The sequence below is a fragment of the Parambassis ranga genome, chromosome 13 (genome assembly GCF_900634625.1).
Source record: "Parambassis ranga chromosome 13, fParRan2.1, whole genome shotgun sequence".
Lineage (NCBI taxonomy): Eukaryota > Metazoa > Chordata > Actinopteri > Ambassidae > Parambassis > Parambassis ranga.
Genome location: NC_041033.1, coordinates 12734907 through 12756025, shown reverse-complemented (window position 1 = coordinate 12756025; position 21119 = coordinate 12734907). Strand labels below are relative to the sequence as shown.

The 21119-nt window shown below is 41.2% G+C and overlaps 2 protein-coding genes across 3 annotated transcripts in view; one reads left to right on the top strand and one right to left on the bottom strand.

Moving 5' to 3' along the window:
- Window positions 1-3177: 3177 nt before the first annotated feature.
- Window positions 3178-6872, bottom strand: drc12 (dynein regulatory complex subunit 12 homolog). Its single transcript, XM_028418767.1, has 6 exons — window positions 6751-6872; window positions 6608-6676; window positions 5626-5745; window positions 5312-5404; window positions 5081-5211; window positions 3178-3306 (listed from the first exon to the last, which is right to left on the bottom strand). The coding sequence occupies exons 1-6, from the start codon at window positions 6800-6802 to the stop codon at window positions 3178-3180; spliced, it is 594 nt and encodes a 197-aa protein (XP_028274568.1). The 5' UTR covers window positions 6803-6872.
- Window positions 6873-7224: 352 nt separating this feature from the next.
- cbl (Cbl proto-oncogene, E3 ubiquitin protein ligase) overlaps window positions 7225-21119 on the top strand; it is a 28726-nt gene continuing 14831 nt past the window's right edge. The window contains exons 1-3 of one of the 2 annotated variants that reach the window (XM_028418760.1): window positions 7225-7685; window positions 7772-8105; window positions 12397-12644. In XM_028418760.1, the coding sequence (XP_028274561.1) occupies window positions 7959-8105; window positions 12397-12644 (395 nt within the window). In that variant the 5' untranslated portion in view covers window positions 7225-7685; window positions 7772-7958. Of the gene's footprint in view, window positions 7686-7771; window positions 8106-12396; window positions 12645-21119 lie in introns of those variants that run through there. The other variant, XM_028418761.1, reaches the window with a different exon arrangement.

The window sequence follows — 21119 nt, the reverse complement described above, 5'->3', positions numbered from 1 at the left end:
TGGGCTTTCTCTTCTTTGCTTTGATGTATTTGACCTTCTCAGCTGTTCGGATCCGTCATGCTAAATAGCCTCTGAGTGCACTTTGTGTTTATAAGTTTTATTGTTCAGACAGCAGAAATATTTAGACAGTGCTTATGTTGTGATGTACAGTACACGTGTGCAGAAAAGCATTTGAGGATGTGTGGCTCTCTGGCTCAGTAAACATAACATAACCAGAAGGATCAATACTCATTTCTCTCCCATAATATCTGCACACTTGTGTATTTGTGTGGGCAGGAAGTCCAGTGGAAGCTAATGAGTTTAAGAACTCACTCACGTGCTGTGTAAGCATCCACCAAGTTCATCAATCACTGTGATCTTCAGTGGGTACTTGTGTCTCCTCAGGATAGTGAATGAACACTGCACAACCCCCTGCATCTGATACAGTTTAATTCAGACTGCCTTTCTCTGAGTGCCTGTCTCACAACCTTTCTTTCTCTAGCATTAGAGATGTTATCTTTTTTTTCCACAGGTCTGCAAAACTGACACACAAACAGTCTTCACCACCTGTATGTCACAGCTGTGTCAAGTTCATTTCATCGCGCTCATGCTTCTTCCTTCTGCCTCTGGTGCTTCAGCTCCATAAATTAAGCACATCTCCCCCCACCACCGCCTAGCTGCTGTTGGATTTATGGAGCCCGTGATGAGCACTGAGTGCCTGCAGAGGTGTGTGAAACTCCACTTCACTCCTCCAGCATATAGTTGTAGCACATAGCAATACCAATTTTCCTTGTAGGTGATTGATACTGTGCAAGGATTTAGGAATTATAGTATACTGAGTCAGATGCATTTTGACACACTCATTCCTTTGCACAAGCCGTGTGATCATTTCACTCATATACTTATGTACTTCACGGGTTTTAGACATTGTGGGTTCAGTCATTATACTTTTGTTGCTTTCTGATGTCAACTTTTGACTCCACTCATCACATTGCTGCTGCCAACATTGCATCAGTTTGTGAATCAGTTGCTTTCTCCTCTGTCATACGTCCTCTTCCATAACTGCCACTAATAAGCACCGGATATGAAGATAACAACTGAAAGACACACATTACAGTAAACACATTACCAGTGGAAACAACAAAACTGGTGCACATTTTAACATTTAAGTGATAGTTTTTGTATTGATTTACTGGCAGATAATTGCAAAAGGCTTGTTGTTGTTGTTGTGTGCTTAAAGGAAAGGTATTCAGAGTGCAAGAGTCCCTTACAAGGTGAGATGCTGTCAAGGCTGTTATACAGCCTTTTGTTCGCTGACAGTTGTTGAACATATTGACCAAAACATCTTGACATTGTTTGTCTTTCAGAGAAATAAAATGGAGCTTCATTTACTTTGTGTTTCAGTCCCTCACTTCTCACTGCTGCTGTGATCGATGGCCCACAGATGAGGAAGCATTGATTACCTGGATGTGTGTATGTTGGACTGCTTGTGCATGCACAGGTGTGTTTGTGTGTGTTCCGTGAAGGTGTGGGCAACATAAATTCATCCTATGGAGGCAATCTCATTGTATAGTTACCTAAAAGCTGAGCAGGCGGAGACATCCAAGTCACATTCCAGAGGACGTGCAGCAGACGGCCCTCTTTATCAGGTACCAGAAAAAAACAAAAGCACTGAGCCTTTTATCGTGAAAACCAGTCAGATGAACGGTCAGATACAAGTTGTGTTGTCTGTTGGCCTGATTACTTGACCTTGGATTAAATAAACACCAGTCACTTTCCATAATGACTCTATGTTTTATAGAGCCTCATCCATCTCTAAACCGGTGCTGCGATGACAGAGTTCAAATTAGAATCTGTTCATTAATCTTGTTCCCCATCTACAAAGCAGCATCTTGATGTTCTGCCTTCTAGTTGTGCAAAGAATGTACAATATACTGTATGTTTAAGGGGTGATCGATAAGCTTTCAATACATGGTCAATGTTTAGTTTTGGGTTATTAAAAACTGCAGCTTTTCACCACCTGAGAACAGCACTGTGTGCAGTCATCCAGGCATGTGGGACACTTTGTGGAGGTCCTAGATGACGACTTCTGGATTCTCTTTGACTGACTAGGAGGGAACTATATGTGTAAAATATGTGCTGCATTTTCTAAAAATGACTTTTAGGTTACATTCAATCCTTTTTTTCATTTTAGGTTTCCCTACAAGGTGCCAGTAAAGAAACATAATTAAATACATTTATATAATGTGTAAGTACATTACTTAAGGCACACTGCTGGTAGACATTTGTCTGTGTTCTCTGACTAACAGGTGCACAAAGCTTATTCTAGTTTCAGGCTGCAGTCAACCCTATTAAACTATAAACAAACAGAAACATGAACCCTCTGACAGCGAGAGCTCCTTGTGGTTTGAGGAGAAGATATTAGTTTTCAGATAAAGGACTCTTGAGTTTCTGTGTTAATTGGTCGTTAGAGCTCAGAATGATCTTAATCCCTGAGTAAATGATTCATTACCCCACAGAAGAGAAGCTAAAAAAATTCACCGGGCCATGAAAAAGATGCACAAATGACAGCCTTGGAAGTAAAATCAGTTTATCTCTTTCCCCGCAGGGGAAGTCAGGCTTTATTGATGCTGGGCCGCTGAAATCATATTTCCTGCATCATTAACTGTTATTTTGCCTTTCCCTTTTTATTGTCTATACTGGACGTTATTTTCAGTTTACTTTTTGCTTGTGGCCAGTTTCACCTTCTGCTTTCTTGCCTTTTATCATATCTCCTCTAAATAGAAAAAAACCTATCTAGACTGCCATCTTTGCTCAAATCTTGTTGTCAAATCATGATAGTCACAGTTCCCAGCTTAGTGTACTTAGTGTAATCCTCCCATGGTGTTATTCCACTTAACATATTCTGCCTCAAAGCGACAAACATATATAACAAAGAATACACGCTGTTACACTCTTTATTCTGGCCACAGGCACCCTGTCCATAAACAGACATTAGCTACATCTAGTGGATGTTAGACAACATTACAAACAGTACCAGGTACACGACTGAATACATGCATTTATAACTATTATAACTATTAACTATTTAGTCAAATATATAACACCATTCATCTCTGTGTTTAGCAGACTACAATGTGAGTTGCAAACAGCTGAAGCAGGAGCCTCACTGAAAAAAACACACCACCACCGTGTCTTTTAAATGTCCAGTGCATTTAGGCCGAACTCAGAGAGCAGCTCCTTGTAATTTTGATGAAGGGTTGTATTCATGTCCTCCCATCCCTGCTGAGCCGCAGCCAGCTTGGTACTCAGGCTGTCGAGAGTGTCCTGCAGAAAACATCCGTAAAATTAAGATGCAATTCTTTTAAATTGGATGTCTAACCTGATACACCCCCGCCCCCTCCATCTTTATCTCTGATGAGTTTTCAAGAGTGAGCTGATGGAGAACAGACTTAATTAGATTCTGTGTCAGACTAGGGAAAGAGAGAAATAATGTTAATTACATATTAAAATCCTATCTATCATCACAGGCTGAGCCCTCTAACACAGCTCAAGGCTTGACCATTTACCTTTGAAGATCTGAGTGCTGAGCATTTGCATGTAGTGTCTGTGATCAGGCAGCCAGGCTGTACCTAACAGTGACCCCCATTCCTGAATGGAAAATCATGTTTTGTCATATTCAAGTGTTGTTCTAGTTTTGAGTGATAATGTGTTGCTTAGCAGCACATTTTTTATTATTGTGGATATTAACAGAAGGAAGGCACTACATTTGGTGGACACCACTGTAAATATCCTAACCCTCCAGCCTCTTCCAAACCTCCATCTCAGATCAATAAACCTCTGAAGAGGAAACACAGGAAGCTGCTGAGAATGGTAAGCAGCATTTCCAATGTTGGAGAGTAATCTTCAGTGCAGCAGAGCAATCTTTGTTAGGAAAACTTGTATAAAAGGCAGTCCCACATTGAAAGCATGCCCATACCACCAGCACTTCCTCACAGGATGCTGATTGGTCCATGGCAGGCACACAGTATGGGTACCAGAAGATGGCACTAATTCCTACATGCTAGCTCTTTAAGTAATGAAATTGATGCATAAACTAAAAGGTTACTGTGCATGACAACTCTGAGTGTTACCCATAGACAGTAAACAACTAGCTTCTGTGGCATCACCAGCAGGTGTCTGAAGCAGTTTTGAGTGGGAGGTTTCAACCTTATTGGCACAGTCTGCCTAAACTCCAAATACAGACAAGCAGACAGGCAGTCGTGAAAGCTGGAAGCTCACGCTGTGAATCGACACCCACCTCACAGCGGTCATGCCCATAATGATGCACAATTTTAAATCCTAATGTAATTAAAATAAAAAAAAATTAAATAAAAATTAAAATCAAAAAGAAGTCAGCCCCCGCACAGTCATCACAAAACAGGACGTTTTCATTTTTGTACCATCTGTAAACATCTTTGTTTCTGCTGTAATGTTGCCCAGTTATATGGAGGTCTATGGGCCAGTCCCTAGAGGCTGCGGGGTGAACTGCAGTTTTTAACACACAGCATTGGTGTCATGTCTCAGCTCTGGAGGCTTCCGCTCGGTGGTACTATGTGACTCTTAAACTTTATTGGTTCAGAATAGGGCAAAAGAGTAGACTGAGCTACGTCAGGTGTCTGACTGTCAAACAGCTCATACATGGCTGGTCTGAGATCCAAGGTCTTTTGTACTTTCGTGTTTGCACTGTGGTGGAGTTTGCATGTTCTCCCTGTGCCTGCCCTTTTGTCCTCCCACTTTCTTAAGATGTGCTTGTTAGATCAAGTGGTCACTCTAAAGGTGTGAGTGTGAATGGTGAATGTAAATGGTGAACTGGTCCAGGGTGTACCCCGCTGGGATAGGCTCCAGCCCCCTGTGACCCTGGGATGATGGATGGATGTTTGCGACACACTTACTGTATTCTCAATTCTGATATTATGTGCTGTAGAAGTGCTAATCCCTGCCTATCACTTCTGAACAGAAGCATTTAGATATAAGGTTGATCCAACACAGACCAAAAAAACACCGTGTCATCACCAGAACAAATGGATGAGGTTAGAACACTGCTTGTGCTGAAACTTACGTGCAGGACCTTCTCATAGCCTGTTTCCATGCTGTCCAGCTTGTACTGGAGGTCCGCTATGATGTAGTCCTTCTTGAGCTCCATGTGTTGATGCGCTTTTTTCTCTTTTTTCAGTTCTTCCTGACACAGGCCTAGACAAATACACACAGGCTGATCAGTGCTTTTTACTGGGTCTTCTATGACTATAAATGAATACATTTAAGTATAGCTAAAAAATAGATTTATCCATACCGAGCTCCTCCGTCAGCTGGCTGACCTCCTTCTCCAGCCTCTTCACCTTGCTGCTCAGCTCTGTCTGCATGGTTTTGTACTGACGGCTGAGATCTGGAGTGACATTCATGTCAGCTATGTCAGACTTCATTGCTGATTCACTTTGTACAGCTGCAATCAGCTTAGGCACACAGCTAATTAGACTTTTTGTTCCTCAAAAATTACCGTAACCTTGGCAAACACGCCCCTTGTCCTCCATCCCCAAAGGGTGCCACACTTTGCATAGGTTATTAAAAGAGAGGCTAATTTTTGATTCGTGTCTGTTCTGTACTCACCAGAGCTGATGTCCCTGTGGTCTTGTCTCTCGTGCTGCAGCTTCTGCTCCATGTCTCTCACTTGTCTTCTCAGGTCACTTCTATCAGACTGCACCTTCCTGACTGACTCGCACTGTAACGCTGTGGTAAAACACAAACATGGATGTGCAGGCCAGAGCTAGATGTTCTTTAAGTGAAAGTTGCAATGATGCAATTACAGTTCTATTGGCAAAACATTTGGAGACCTCTGAATCAAAATATTTCATGAAACATGCTGAACATGAAGCAGGGACAGGCTCCAGCTCCCTGTGACCCTGTACTACAGGACAAAGCGGGTTCAGATGATGGCTGAATGGATGCTGAATATCAGCAGTACTGTCTGAGGAGTAATACACAGAATGGATTTACGTTTGTGTTTGTGTAAGTGGTGGTCAGAATACATTTACTTTAATAAATATAGGTAAATATGAATCATTCACTGCAGTTTCAAAGTATTTGTAGTTTAGTTGAGCTGCCACCTACTTGGCTGGATTGCCAGCTCACTGCACATGAACCTGCTACAACACTTTGCATATTTACCAAGCCAAAAAAATTCACCATGGGGATTTCAGTTTACAGCGGGAATTTCTTTCATTCTCCCATTTCTATTGTATTCCTATTGAAATCAAAACCATCTATGGTAGAATTCTTTCATGGGTATTGTCCCTAGTTTAACGACACATACTGACAAACAGAAAGTGGCAGTGGCACAGTTAATCAAGAACAAATGACCTCTTATTATTTTGAGATTTTAGGGCAACAAAGTCAAAAACAGTTCTGCTTTTAGCTCTTACAAGGGGGAAGTTTTTTTAAGTTTTGAATTATTGGAAAACTAAGTTTTTCAATAATCACAGAGCAATAAAAACACAGAATAATTACCATAACACACACAGATGGGCAGTTCAGACCATTGTACCAATAAATCCCACATTAGGCTATTTATAAACAAAAACTTCAAACTCACCTATGTGATCCCGTAGGATGGCTACATCGAGAACACTGCGCCTGTACTGTTGTTCCAAATCATTTTCTCCTGCAGCAAGATAAGAGTCCTTGAGAGAAAAGCATAACTTAACATCACAAAAAATATGCTACAAGCAAAGTTACTTTTCTCTGGACTTTTCTTTGTGGTCTTTTTTGTCTTTTTGTTGGGGGGCATGTTTGCTGGCAGCCTGTTCAGACCTCTGAGCACACAAACTATAAACTAACTGTATATGGATGAGTCTTTGTTACTGGGCACTAGTTGCTGAGTGAGTTGCCATGGTGATCAGCTGTCCAATTTGCTTGATAGTTGACTGACTTTACTAACAGCCAATCACAACTTGACGGCAGGACGGTTGTGTTTTTAGTTTACACACACACACACACACACACACACACACACTTTTCGCGGCTTTGGATCCTTCAAGGCGTCCTTTGTTGCCAGGGGTGACCAAAGCTCGCGCCGTGAAAATCCAGGGCTGCATTCAGCAGCTCTTGAACGTTTTATGAATGCTTGTGCGGGCGGGTGCGCGCCCCCGGCTACATTCATGGGTCGGGAACGCGCACCGAGAAGGCGTGGAGTTTTGAGTGGGGGGTGAACGGAAGGGGACGTACAGGAAAAGAAAGGGCCGCACATACACGTCACAGGGGAACAGAAACATACTAGGCAATGTTTAAGTCTTACAATTATTTATTCGCCCCTGTTCCCGTGTTTCAACGTGAAGCTTTCGCAGGTTTAAGCGCAACTTCCTCTCCTCGGTCACTGTTGTGGGATCTCTTCCGTCATTATCTCAGCCCGCGGAGGAGGGCTGACACTGTCACACAGCCACTCAACTTCCCGTCAAGACACGATACAGGCGAAAAGAGCTGCTGCTGACAAAAAGGGGAACGAGGACACACGAGAGTCCAGAAGGCGTCTGGACAGAGAAACGGCGCCTTTGTCCTCCAGCTGAGGGCGAGCAGAAACAGGTCTGCTGCTCTGCTAATTAGCCTGCGTGGGTCCCTGCAGAGAGACGGTGAGCCGCGCAGCTAGCTGCAGCACAGAGCGACTGTCGCAGGGTGTGAGTTGGGCTTGTTTTATCCACTACCAGGACATTTATCTGACAAACCCATGTTAGGTTTACTGATGGGAGCATTTATCCGATAGCCCTACCTCCCTCTGTCTACCCCCTGTCGGACCCTGGCTCGGATTCGCCACTCGGGCGCTGTCCTCGCAGGGGGGTACCGGATCACCATCGCCCGGTCCAGCTAACTCCAGGCGGCGGTTCGGTCCCCCTGACCCCTGCCCTGCCTCGCCTGTCTGTCGCAGTGGACAGCCGTAGCCGAGCCCGAACATGGCAGGGAATCTGAAGAAAGGCGGGGGGCTCATCGGAATGATGAAGGATGCCTTCCAGCCACACCATCACCACCTCCACTCCCATCACCAGCCCGGGGCCGTGGACAAAAAGACGGTGGAGAAATGCTGGAAACTGATGGACAAGGTTTGTGATGATCAGCATTAAGCAGTCGTTGACATAAGCTTAAGTGGTGGAGGATACCTATGGTTATTCCTAGCTAATTGCAGCTAACTAGCGATAAGCTAGCTAATATTCGCCTGCTGCAGTTGATGCTAATGTGAAGTTAGCCTCTCAGCTGGGATAAGACTGGTTTCGCTAACTTTAGTGCAATTGCTGACCTAAACTCTGTGTGTACCAAGTTAAATTGCAACACTTTACATGACAGACATTTAGAAACAGCCTAACATTAACGATAGTCCACGGAGATAGGAAGAGTTGGTGTGCTAATGCTGTTAATACTCGGCTAACTAGGATAGGTGTTGCATAGCATTAGCTTTTTGATAATAAGTGTATCACAGGCTTCAGCTTTACCTAAGAAGGTGATGTGCTTAAAGACATGACATATAATTGGATTTAATAAATGTATGTCAGTGAATTGAATGTACTGGACAGCTAGCACTGTAACAGTTTGTCCTGAACGCTGTAGCTCAAACGTCCACAGTCAGCTGTCTGTTAGCCTTTGGAAAGTGTAACAAATCATTAAGAAAAAACAGAAATGTGTCCATTCAACTTGGCCAATTATGCTCATTCACAGTGGAGACTCACCTCACAGTTTTACTTCTGGGGAAAAACGTCTGTAAGAGTTTGACCCCAGTTTCCTGTGAGATTCATGCAGCTTTTTGGCTCTCCACCTATTTCTGTGTGAGCTTCTGGCTTTAAGTTTAATGTTTAAGAGACAAACCTACTATAATCTGATTGATTTTGCTCCATTAATGTCTGTGATAGAAGCTATGTTTAGAATGGTGTTGTATTTATTAAGGAAGTGTCACTGAAAAATTAGTCGTATTTAATAGTTCTGATAATAGTTTTGTTCTTTCTAAATACTGAATGCTGTTATTGTAAAGTTTAAGTTTTAAAATATCCTAATGGTCATTCTAGTCATTCACTCTTACTGGACAGCTGCCGTGACACCACTTCTATCAACTGCGTAGTTAGTTAAATGTTTTCAGTTTACAGTACGGGAATAATTTACCACGTTCATCTGAACCAGTGAAATGGTTGAAGGGCAGTAGCAGCGAACTGGGAAAAAAAGAACATCTTACCTTTTGAAATGACTATATGACCAAAGTATTTTTAGTCTTCTAGGTTGTTTAAAATAGAAGCAGCTATATTGCTCGACACTATCTGAATGAAGTAAAACCACAGCCCAGCCAGACCAAAGAGCAACCACCACCGCCTACAGAATTACAGTGCAGTAACACAAAACACCTCCTGTTAAGGATGTAGGTTCAGGTTTGCACAGCAATTCTTCAGAGGTGACCTGCTACACCTGTTCTTAGAAGCATTCAGCGTTAGGGGCAATGTCCATAAATTGAAATGCTTTGCTGACATTAGGTTAAAGTGTTTCATTATTTACAAGTGCGTTGCTGTGTGCTTTAGGTCAAATGTGCTCTTCATGTAACTAAATCTAAAGCTATATTTGAAGAAAAGTGTTACCACCAATTTATACTTTTTCAACCAGACATTTTTCAAAATAACAGCATGTGATTTTCAGGTCATGAATGTACTCGAATATTATATTAATGTTAGTTTTGTGATTCAGGGTTACATTTGTGTAAAATGTACACATAAGAGTTGTGTTGTTTAAAAGTGTCATGCATGAAGCCTTTCATGCTGCTCTGTGTACATTGTTTACACTGCCTAAAATACATGCTTTTTTCTGGTCTCTGCATTTGAGCATGGCCACCAATGTGTGACAACACTTCCTTATGCTGCCTACTGTCATTATAGATATTGTACTTAATTTTCCTGGGGAGTCATCCCAAAGGGATCAATACAGTTTAGTCTAAGTCTGAGTAGAACTGTAGAGGAAGGCCTAAATGTCTGTTTCCCTTTGCTAAATGAAGAGCAGAATCTGTTTTCCAGGAGTGGTCACTGTGGAAACCAAAGTTGCTTGTTTACAGCACACAGAAAAAAAAGAAAGAAAAAAAATGAACAGATCGTCAGAGCCAAGATTTCTTCAAGCTGGTTAAACTTTAAACGCCTTAAAGTTGATGCAGAAAATCTACCATGTTTGTGCAAGGTGCAGAATCATCCAGGAGAGACTGAGACAGACAGAAAAGAGACCAAGATGAGTGGAATGCAGTTTAGCTTGAAGGCAGGTAGCTGTTTTGCTTGAAGAGAGAAGCCTTAATATAATTGACGTACAAAAGCACTCGCTTCTTGTGTCCTTGTATGTGTGCATGCATGAACATGTGTTTGGCTGAGTTATGGGTACAGTGTTGGCGTGGAAGATGATAATGTTCATGGTGTTACCTTGACAATCATCATATCTAGTCTAAGACACAACCAGAGATGTCCTGCTTTATGAGGCCTGGAAAGGGGTTACATTCAGTGGGGTAGGGTTGCCTAAATGATCAAAATACCCAAGAATCTGCATGAATACACTTTTGTGGCAGACGTGCTTGTTGATGCTAATGCTTTATGTATTTTGGGGATTCTTGATATCTACTGAAAACCTTAGTTTAAAAGTATTGACATGAGAGAAGAAGAACCAGACACAAACGTAGGCCCATAAGCCGGAACTTTTCACATGATATAAAATTAGTATTGCTTTAAATATCCTTCCAGTCAAGTTTGACCTCGTTCTTTTTGAGAGGCATTTGATATAGTAATGATGAACTAACTTGTCTGAGCACAGTAGCATATGTGCAAACTGAGGGAAAATATGCCTGATATGCCAAATCTATGATAAGGCATCTGGAATCATGAGCTCTCTCGTCATGTCATGTACCATAAGAAACGTAGTACACGTTGTCTGACACTGCAGTGATGGAAAAACAGCTGGTACACTGCCAGAGTGTTCCAGGTAGAGATCCTCTTTTAGAAAGTGCAGCATTAATAGACCTCTGACAGTTCTTTGACACACAGAGATCACCAAAACAAACATGAATATGCCTTAAAATATTACAGTCAAACATAAAGATTGTTATACCCTAGGCCCATGTTTACAGAAAATATACCATATAAAAAAAGTAACGTTTCTACAGTTTATAATGAATAAACAAGGTCCAGTTGAGGTCTTATTGCTAACAGACTGCTGGCTTTCAGGAAGAAGAGGTGACATTCCTTTAATGCTATTCCTGCCATATTTCTTTCTTTCACCCACACATGATTAGTAGACAATAATTTGGCCTGGTCCACAAAGAATGAGCCATGTCCTGTTGTTGACATGCAATTGTTTGGTCACCACATTGAACCTGATAACCTAGCTTTAAAACAACTTGGGTTCAAAGCAGGACATGACATGCTGAATTTGTCAACGGATTTGTAGATTCCTGCATCTGCAATCACACAAGTAAGTTTGAGTGGTGTCCAATATATAGCCTAATGACAGAGTGTTCTAGGCTGTCCGCCAGTGTCTTTATAATGGTCAACTAAGTGACTCAGACACAGTGCAGTAGTACAGTGAGATGGGTGAAGAAAGGTTAAACATTGCTGAGGATGAAACGTGCATTTGTGCACGCAGCGAGCATGCCGTTCCACACTGCATCCTATTCAAACGTTATGAGAATGTCTGCTTGTCAGGCAGAAGTGGTATCTGAAGTACAGATTAAAATGGGGAAGTGTAAACACATCAACAGCTTCTGTATACATTCTGAAGAATCAGATTGTGGGGACAGACAGCTTGACCATAGGCAAGTTATCTGAAAGTTGCAAGCAGTCTACAAAAAGGAGAAGGATACATAGCTTCGCAATGAGAACAGCAAAGCTGTATAGACTAATGAAGGTATGCCCTTGTCTTTCTCCTCTTTAATCTTTTTGGTGTAGACAGTAATGGTGTGACAGTGGTCAAATAAGTGAGGCTGTAAGGGATCAAATCCATCATACACTCACTGTATGTATTCCATTATATAATGCATAGTCTTGCTGCACTCTGAAAGCTCAGGGCCTGACAGGGCTTTTAGAGGCCTTTCTCTCAGTCTTTAATTTTGTTGGCATTTCCTATTCTGCAGGTCTCCCGTTTGAGCTCTCTGACAGTATTTTGCACTAAAGCTGAGTGCATCCGTACAGACAGGAGCCATGTTATGTAAAAGTCTATATGATTCAAGTAATACCTCAGAATGTGAACATGTAATGACACGCAGTGCGATTCTGATTTGTTTCTCACTTTCCAGTCATGTTGTAGCTCATGTTTCTCTCTTGAACCCTCTCAAACCCATTTCTTGTCTCTAACTGTATGTTGTCCTCCCCCTCACATCCTCCCTTTCTGCAGGTGGTACGCCTGTGCCAAAACCCCAAATTGGCTCTGAAGAACAGCCCCCCTTACATCCTGGACCTGCTGCCAGACACCTACCAGCACCTGCGCACCATTTTATCTCGCTATGAGGGCAAAATGGAGACGCTAGGGGACAATGAGTACTTCCGGGTCTTCATGGAGAACCTGACCAAGAAGACTAAGCAGACCATCAGCTTATTCAAAGAGGGCAAGGAGCGCATGTACGAGGAGAATTCACAGCCCAGGTAAGATATTGAGGTGAAAAGTGTGAAAATGACTCCATGTGGTGATGGTGCTGCTGAGCAATTGTGCTAATTTCCCTTAATAACCCCACCTGGAAGTGTTGAGGTAGAGGTGTGAAGTATATGTAATCTAGGAGTTCATCCTGAGTAACTTGTGTGCAGAATTGCACCCATACCCATCCCCCAGGGTGGTTGTAGCTCAAGATGTATGAAAACAAGAGGAGAGATGTGTTGTGGTTTGAGCATGTGAGCATCTGTGGTTAGAATGGCGCTTAATCTACAGCTGCCTGACTGCCTGTCATTTTGTTTTTGTGCCTCCCTATCTCTACCATCTACTTGAACGTGTTCTTGTCTTACCTCTGGTTTACTGTACTTTTATCTGAAAAATGCACAGTGCCTCCTTTTCCGCCTTACTTCGAGTAATCTTTCTGTGTCACTGTGGGAGTCCAAAAAGTCTACAAGGTGCTCTGGAAATAAGTAGTTGACATGTTGATGCACAATTGATGAGACATCCCTGTTGTTTCCATTGTTTGGAAAAAACAAAAAGATCAGGAAGAAGTTAAATGAGCTATTTGCCAACAAAACGTTAAGTCAGTGGTTACTGGCTGCCTCAGAGGTGCTGACAAATTACTGCACTTACCAGAAATATTAGCCTTTGGACATTTTTTGTAATAGGCATCGTATGCTCTCATTGTGTTATAAGATGGCAAGATAGCCTTCATTAGATTTCCTTAAACTTTTCATAAACTATGTGAAACGGTATTAAAAAAGGTCCCTCATTAAAGGCTTTCTTTAGGTCTGTCTCTGGGTTTTTCTTGCTGGCAGTGATGTCTCATCTTGTCCAGACAACTTTTTATGTCTGTCTTCAGGAGTTCATGGATTGGGTTGTTGGACAGAGGAAATGAATGGGCAGAAACCATTGCCTGAGGGGAGACAGATGATTTTATGTTAAGTTCACAAACCTGATAAAAATCAGTTTAGTCCACTTATTATATATTATTGAGTTATTTTACTGTGCCGCTCTCCTGTGTTATAACTTACCTTATATTTTCTGATTTCAGTTAGAAGTTGTGTTTTCTGCCTTCATACTTCATTCCTGTTTTTTAGCCACAGTGTGCTCACTGGTTCTTAAAGAAACAACCTGTGACAAGAGGCATCAGTACTAAGTGTTTATATGTTTATTGTTTGTAGTTAGTGGAACAGAAAGGGTGCAGTAGGTGTCACAGAGTGGAATCCCAGACAGATAAGACCTTAGAGCAAATCATTGAATGACACAATATTGGGTATTTGGTTTGGACACCTCTAGATCTTCAACAATTTATCAAGGAAATTTGTTTATTGTCTGATCGGGGGCCAAGAATTACATAATCATGTTGTTTCCCCAGGTTTTCAGTGACATTGTTCTCTGCTACCATTACTGTAATCTTGCAGACAGAAAATCCCCACAAAGGCAACCAGAGAAAAGGAGGCTTCTATTTAAGTTAATACTGCATTTATCATGTGAAATTCATTTTTTTCTTCATCAGCTCACTGCACCAAGAGTTCATATAGACAGAAATTCCTGCTTGAAGCAGAGGAAACACACACACACACAGAGTAGCCAGGGATTACACACAAAGGCTGCTATTGTCTGAATGGAGAAGGCAGTGGCAGTGACACTAACCAATGGGTATCAGAACACTTAAGAATGCTATGGAATCAACCAATGACGTTTGGCTGCCAGTGAGAGACTAGTATGTGGTTAGGCTGCAGCTGAGCTTAGCACATGGCTTAGGCTGAAAAGCAAAACTGTAAGGATAAATATAATCTCACTGCCTCAGGCCAGAAAGAAGAGTTTGCTTTCTCTGTGTTTTTTCATTTCAGCCTCAATTAAAATACAAGAACACTTACTTATGTTTTCCACCGCTTCCATCGTCAGTACTTGATACTTACTGACTTAAATGATAGTGATTGGCAAAGGTTGATAGCTGTTTACAAATCATAGTGAAGGGTCCAAGTGTGCCACAAGCCCTAAATGCAGCGTGGGTGGATATGCAGTATGTGATGCCGTCAGTCTTCTCCACAATGTTTTCCCCAGAGTTTCCCCAGACTTTCTATTCATCTAGTTCCCACTCCCTTGTGAGCCACACACTGTAGAGATGAAGTAGAGTTGAGGTAGTGTTGTTTTTTTTGTTGAGCAACACTCTGCTGAGTTTTGTCTTGACTTTAGTAGCAGCTGAGTTGTGTGGGATGGAGGTGCAATGTATTTACCGTGTTTTTACATACTGTCAGAGGAGAGAGGTAAAATAAAGAGTACATTGATGTTCACAGTGGAAAAAAGTGAGGATGAAAGTGAGTGTTTTGTTAGCAAGATATAATTATTAACACAGACGGTTCAGTCTGAATTGATATGAACGCAGTCAGCACTTCCTCATTTGCTTAACTTACTTCCTCTTCTGGCTTTACACAGTCTACCCGAGACATTTTTCAGCTTCAAGAGTTGACCGTGACAAAAATTAGTTTTAATCATTTTGCTTGTGTTTCTCTCCACGAGTGTTGTTTATTTCCACAGCGTCTTTCTTTTGCCTGTTGGCTGATGGGCTACAACATTAGGATAATATAATCTCAGGGAAAGTGTTCATTTTTGCTAGACAGGAAGTAGAACTTGACATTATAGACTTCTGCTGTAACATAAGTAACTAGTGATGTGTAACTGTGGCTTCTTGATGAAGCAGGCTGTCGTCTGGATTTTGATGGTGCAAGTGTATTACTTTATTCTTAGAACCCAACATATCAACACTTTGTGTATGTGTGTGTATTTCACACTCCCTGATCAGAGTCATACCAGAGACGGATTGATCAATGTGTCATCAGAAAAGCACCCCCTTAGCTCCCATGGGTCTAACCGGATACTGCTTTGACCTTTCTGTGATCGTCTTCCTAGGGTAAGCTGCAATTGCCTCCTGACCACCATTGATAGGTCCAGCTGGTCACAGGAAGTGGTGAGCTTTTAGGCTCCAGGGTGATAGAACTGCACTGTGGGACAGGCTACACTGCAGAATGTGACAGACCTGAAGGATTATAACTTGTATTTATTACTTTTAGTGTGGGGGTTTATCTATTACAGCCTAATTTGTCTTATGTCTTATCTTGACTCACTTAATCTGTTGCTGCTGAGAAATCATAGCTGTTGGCTTTGTTTTAAAGCTCTGTAAGCACTCATCACCGGAGCTGCTGAGCCATGTCTATGTTTTCACATCCTGGCTTAAAGTAGATTCAGTAACAAACATGTAATCTGATACAAAGTCAAATTTACAGCATTGACTGTATATTGAGAAGGATCATCCCTCCCTGCCTCAAGTTGCCCACCTTCCTTTTACTTACAGATTATAACACCAGCCTTTTGCACAATAGAAACATGCATTCCAAACATGCTTTAGTGGTATTACAATAGTCAGAAGAAACAACTTCCTCAGACTGCAACTCATTCTGCCTTCTCTGCAGCTGGGTTACTGTGCAGCCTTTCATTCAGCACTAATTTAGATCCATTTCTATGCCAGTCAGCTGGTAGATATAAGACATTTGTATATCGTTTACAATTATTTTCAACTTCTTACACTTAACCATGTTGTCTAAGAACATTACACATGTACTGGCTGCTGTTGCTATTGTCACTGCATCTGGCTGTGGTTGGACTTAATGGCCAGTTCCAAAGATCATTTTATATGTTGCATGGTTCACATCTTCTTTTATGCTGTCAAATATGATATCATTTCCTCTGCCAATATTTATAATAAAGTCTTTGTGTTTTGTCAGTGACAGATACAATCCTTAGTGGACAAAAAAAATTACTTCACGTTACAGTACCTAGTGGTATTTGCAAATGACATTTATATTTATTCCTGTTTTGGTTTGTTAAATGACCTTCATTCTAAATGTGAATTTGAAAAAACATGACTTCCTATTTTCTGTAAATGTGCCTGTCCCCCATGTATAACAAAGGTCTGTCTCTGAGCTCCTAACTTTGACTATCAGAAAAAAACATCTTATCACCATAGCTGTAATACAGTAGGAAAGGCCTTATGTTTGTAGCACTAGATGGAGTCGAGAGGAAATGCAGCTGAGCTGTAGGGCCATATGAGATCAAGTTGATTACACAAGAAAGTTTGCATCCATGTCATTCATTTCAGTTTTATCAATAGCTACAGGGATAACTTTAGATTTATGATTTAGCTTCCCAAACTCTTTTAAAAAGAGTGGATATGGTTGGGCAAGTTTCAAATCAACACAGAACTGCTAAAAAGTATTAAAGTATGTTGAAGGACTATTAGTAACTCTTTTATCTGTTTTTTAGTTTGCGAGTGAGAATCAGCAAGGTCACTTGATGAAATGTGTGGCATTTTTCACATTGGATTTTGTACTATCAAATATAATATAATTATTCTTCCACTGTTTATGGTGGAGTGTTTTGCCAGTGACGGATATAGCTTTATGAACAAAAATGCTGTACAGTACCATACCTGTGGTATTTGCAAATGGCATTTGTACTTATATATTTATATTTATTCCTGTTTTGGTTTATCAAGAGAGCTTCATCCTAGCTGCAGTGCCTCATCCACATGTTGATGCGTTGTAGCATCTACTGCCTGAGAAAGCCATAGTTTGGTTTCACGCCACTGCTTTTCTCTGCTGTGTTCACTTTTCAGAATCAGACTGAATGCGCTGCCTTTTGGCTCAGCTCCTTGTACAAACCCAGATGCATGAATTAATAAAATGTTGCCTCACTCTGAGCTGCTACAGGAGGGAGTCTTGGCAGTTAACTAGCTGGTTGTGATGGAGTTTGGAGGAAGTTTTTAGTGGTTAGCCTTACAGCCAAACGGCTATCAGCGCTGGGAATGGAAAACACAGTTCACACTTCAGAGGCTGCGGGTGTTTCAGCTTCAATTACATTTTCTCACACTTGGGGTTCTATGCTCAAATATATGTACACACACTCAAACAAATAGCAGAGCATCATGGTTATTTATGACATGGTGATATCAGTGAGCAGCCAACTCATGTAGTCCTCACACTATTAGATTATGGTGATTAGCATGACGCAACCCACTATCTTCTCTGCCCTACAGGGTACAACAAGCACTTGCTGTTTATGCACACAGAGATAAATGAGCTCAGATATGCACTCAGATATGGCTATTCAGCTGTATTGAGAGGATTAAGCTAAAACTGGGCTTTTTTGACTGTTTTGTCGCCTTTGTTGTTATCTGTTTCATTTACTCATGTCATTTTGTAAAAGAGACAGAATTGTATGCACAGGGCAGTGTTTTTTATTTTAATTCTTTTTTTTTCAGTAGTCTGTTATAAGAAGACGTTAAGTGTTTGTTTTTTGTTTCATTGCTTAAGTGTAAAGTCATGTGGGTGTGTATTCTGTCATGGCTGTTTCCTGATGGAGATTTGGAATGAAGCCAGTTCCGGAGAGAGTTACATTTGGTAATTGATGACTGGACTAAAATGGTAATCCAGAATTTCAAATATAATCCCAGTAAAGCAGCAACAGTGTATCTATTTAGAATGTACGGTATGTACTGTATATATTTGTGTGTAAACATTGTGAAATTCAGAATAATATTAACGTTTAGCAATGAAGTGTGCACTCTCTGTTAAATTTGTTTATGTTTTTCCAGTTAATCTTCTTGATGTGCACACTTAATGTGGCATATTGACATCAAATGGAACAACTGTCTTTCAGCCAGCCATAAGCAGCTGTGGTCAAAGTTAAAGTGTTTTGCTTGTGACTTAAACAGAACAGTAAACACGACACTTGTAATTCATTTCTAACATGCACCTCTTAATCTGTTTTGTCTCCTATCATACCTCTATAGCTGAGAGGTTCCATACATTTGGATGACCTCACAGACACATGGGCATGTTTTAAAGAAAAACATTCATTTGTCTGGGCATGTTTCTTTAGAGTCCCAATCTGCCATAATTCAAACATAAATTGTTGTAAAGAACATTATGGTAGGTAACTTTGTTGTCAAGCTCATCTGTATTTAGTCTTAAGTTAAAACGATAACACAGCTGCATGATAATACGACAGCTACTTGTGACTAGACAGGCTGTAATTCTGAAAGTCTGACCCTTGCTGGCTGTGCTGAAGTGCATTAGCGCAGTGTGGTGCCGGCTGGCTAGCTGTGCTACTTTATCACAGCCAGCAGGAAACAGGAAGGGAGCAGCCAGCTGCAAGGTTAGAGGTCACTCACTATAGCATGAGGGGGATGGAGGACAAAAACCTAGTGTTCAGAAAAAGGTTTTGCTGTTTTTGTGGTCATGGTTAAAATGTGACATTAAAAACTATATATACATGACAACCCAGAGTAGGTCAGCAACCAGTCTGCATGGTTGTAGCCCAGTGATTCTGCATTGTCACTGTTGGCATGGCAGCTTAAATGGTGGTACGGTAGGCTTTTGAGGTGCTGGCTTCTGCCCAGTATACACACAGTACAGAGCTGCCATTGTGGGATGGTGAAGGACAAGGACAGAGAGGGGCTGAGAGATGCTAAAACAGATACTAGCTTCTGCTGTAACATATGTGTTCAGCTTTGAACCTGTATCTCACAATAGTTTTTGAGATGATATTCAGCCTGCTCTGGGTAATGCTTTAAACACCATATAAAACGACTCTTTGTAGACTCCGTGCACATCTCATGCCAAGACAGCTGTGGCACTTTGTGCACAAGCCAGTCACACCAGTGTTTGCTTTTAAATTCATTCTCTCTGCCTCTTGAGTTGAGACACTGTGGACGTATGCTGCTACAGTGCACACCAAGTCAATGTACGATGTGAATGTATGATAAAATTAGAAAACCTCATTTTGTGGATATTGAACAGTTCGGTTGGCTCTCTTAACCAGAATATAACAACCTGAGTTTTAGGAGCATCAACACAGTTTTAACAGAACAGTGAAATGAACAAACAAGTATGGAGTCACACGTTTGGGGATTTTTTTGGCTTAACACTTGTGTTATTACACTTCATGTGAAACTTCCTGTTTATTTATGGTAGTTTGACTCTGAACTAAAACAGTTCCTCCTGCATATGTCAAACTCCACAGGTTTATCCGTTTTTTTACCAATTGTTTTATTGTATTCAAATTTCAGATAATATATATTTTTTTTACATTGGTCGTTATCATTTGTTATACAAATGACAGGGTCAATTGACCAAAGCAATGTTCACCTGCAACTTGGTACAGTTCCAGATTTTTTTTCCAGAATTTTTACTTTCCAACTTTATTGTCCAGTTCATACTAGTAGCAAATAACTGATTATGTTCTGTGTCTGCCTAGATGCAAGAACGTCTGCCACATTGTGGGGAGAAGTAACAAGTTTTCACTCCCTTCATCTGTACATTAATGCAGTCATACTTCAACTTCTTTTATGCAAATTAAACAAAATAATATCAGTTTGCCCTAAATGTGCTGAATGCCTGTCCGTTTGGCTTTGCTCTGCTTTGTATCTGAATGAATCACAGTGGGATTAGCAGAGCAGGGTGGGATTGGTTACTTGGAGCTGCCACTCACTGAAGAATTTTTAGACTGACTAAACAATTGCCCTTTGATCTTTGGAAAACATGTAAAATCAGCCAAGTATTAACCTCTTCAGATTACTGCAATTCAGTGCACATAAATTGTCACCCCATGTGAGAATCTTCAAACATATCATTAGCATTTGCTGGTGAATTAGAAATGAAATTAAATGGTGGGTTTGAAGAGATGAATTTATAAGCTTGAATTTTTAAATAGCTTCCATGAATGTTTCAAGATGAAGGGAATGAATAAGTAGATTCATAGGATGGCAGACTAGCCTAGATGTGGAAATGAAAGCTGTGAGTGCAGAGAGATTAATGCCACACAAACTGGGGAGAGGGGAAACTGTCTTCATATGATTATGTGGTAGATGAAAGCAGAAAAGGAGGGGGGGCAGTGTAACTTAGATAAAGGCACAAAGCAGGGCGAGGTTGACAGAGGAATGGATGAGGCAGCAGCTTTAAGGCTCTGTAGGCCAGTGTGGCCAGGAAGCAGAGAAGCTGAGGACCACCCCCTGCTGAGATGATAGCTGCAGGAGAAAGCACACAGAAACACAGTGTCACAAATTTCAGGAGATGACTCTTGAAGGGATTATATTCTTGTGTATGGCGTCTCCAGGAAAGTGCTGAGAGTAGTTGAAGGTCTCATTTGCCACACCGCTTTGCTGATGAGGGTAGCCCCGACTTCAAAGACAACAACAGTGGCTGCATCCAGCTTCAAGGCTTCACTGTAGATTTTACGTGGGTGGAGCAGTTCAACTACAAGAGTGCTCAATTTGTGGGAATCATTTCCCACTGAGAGGGTGTAAATATAAAACACTTTTTTGCAATTTGCATGCATTGCGTTTCCTCTTATAGATCTTATCTGCTCTCAGAGGTAAACTATCTTCCTAACAAACCCTGGTCTATTTT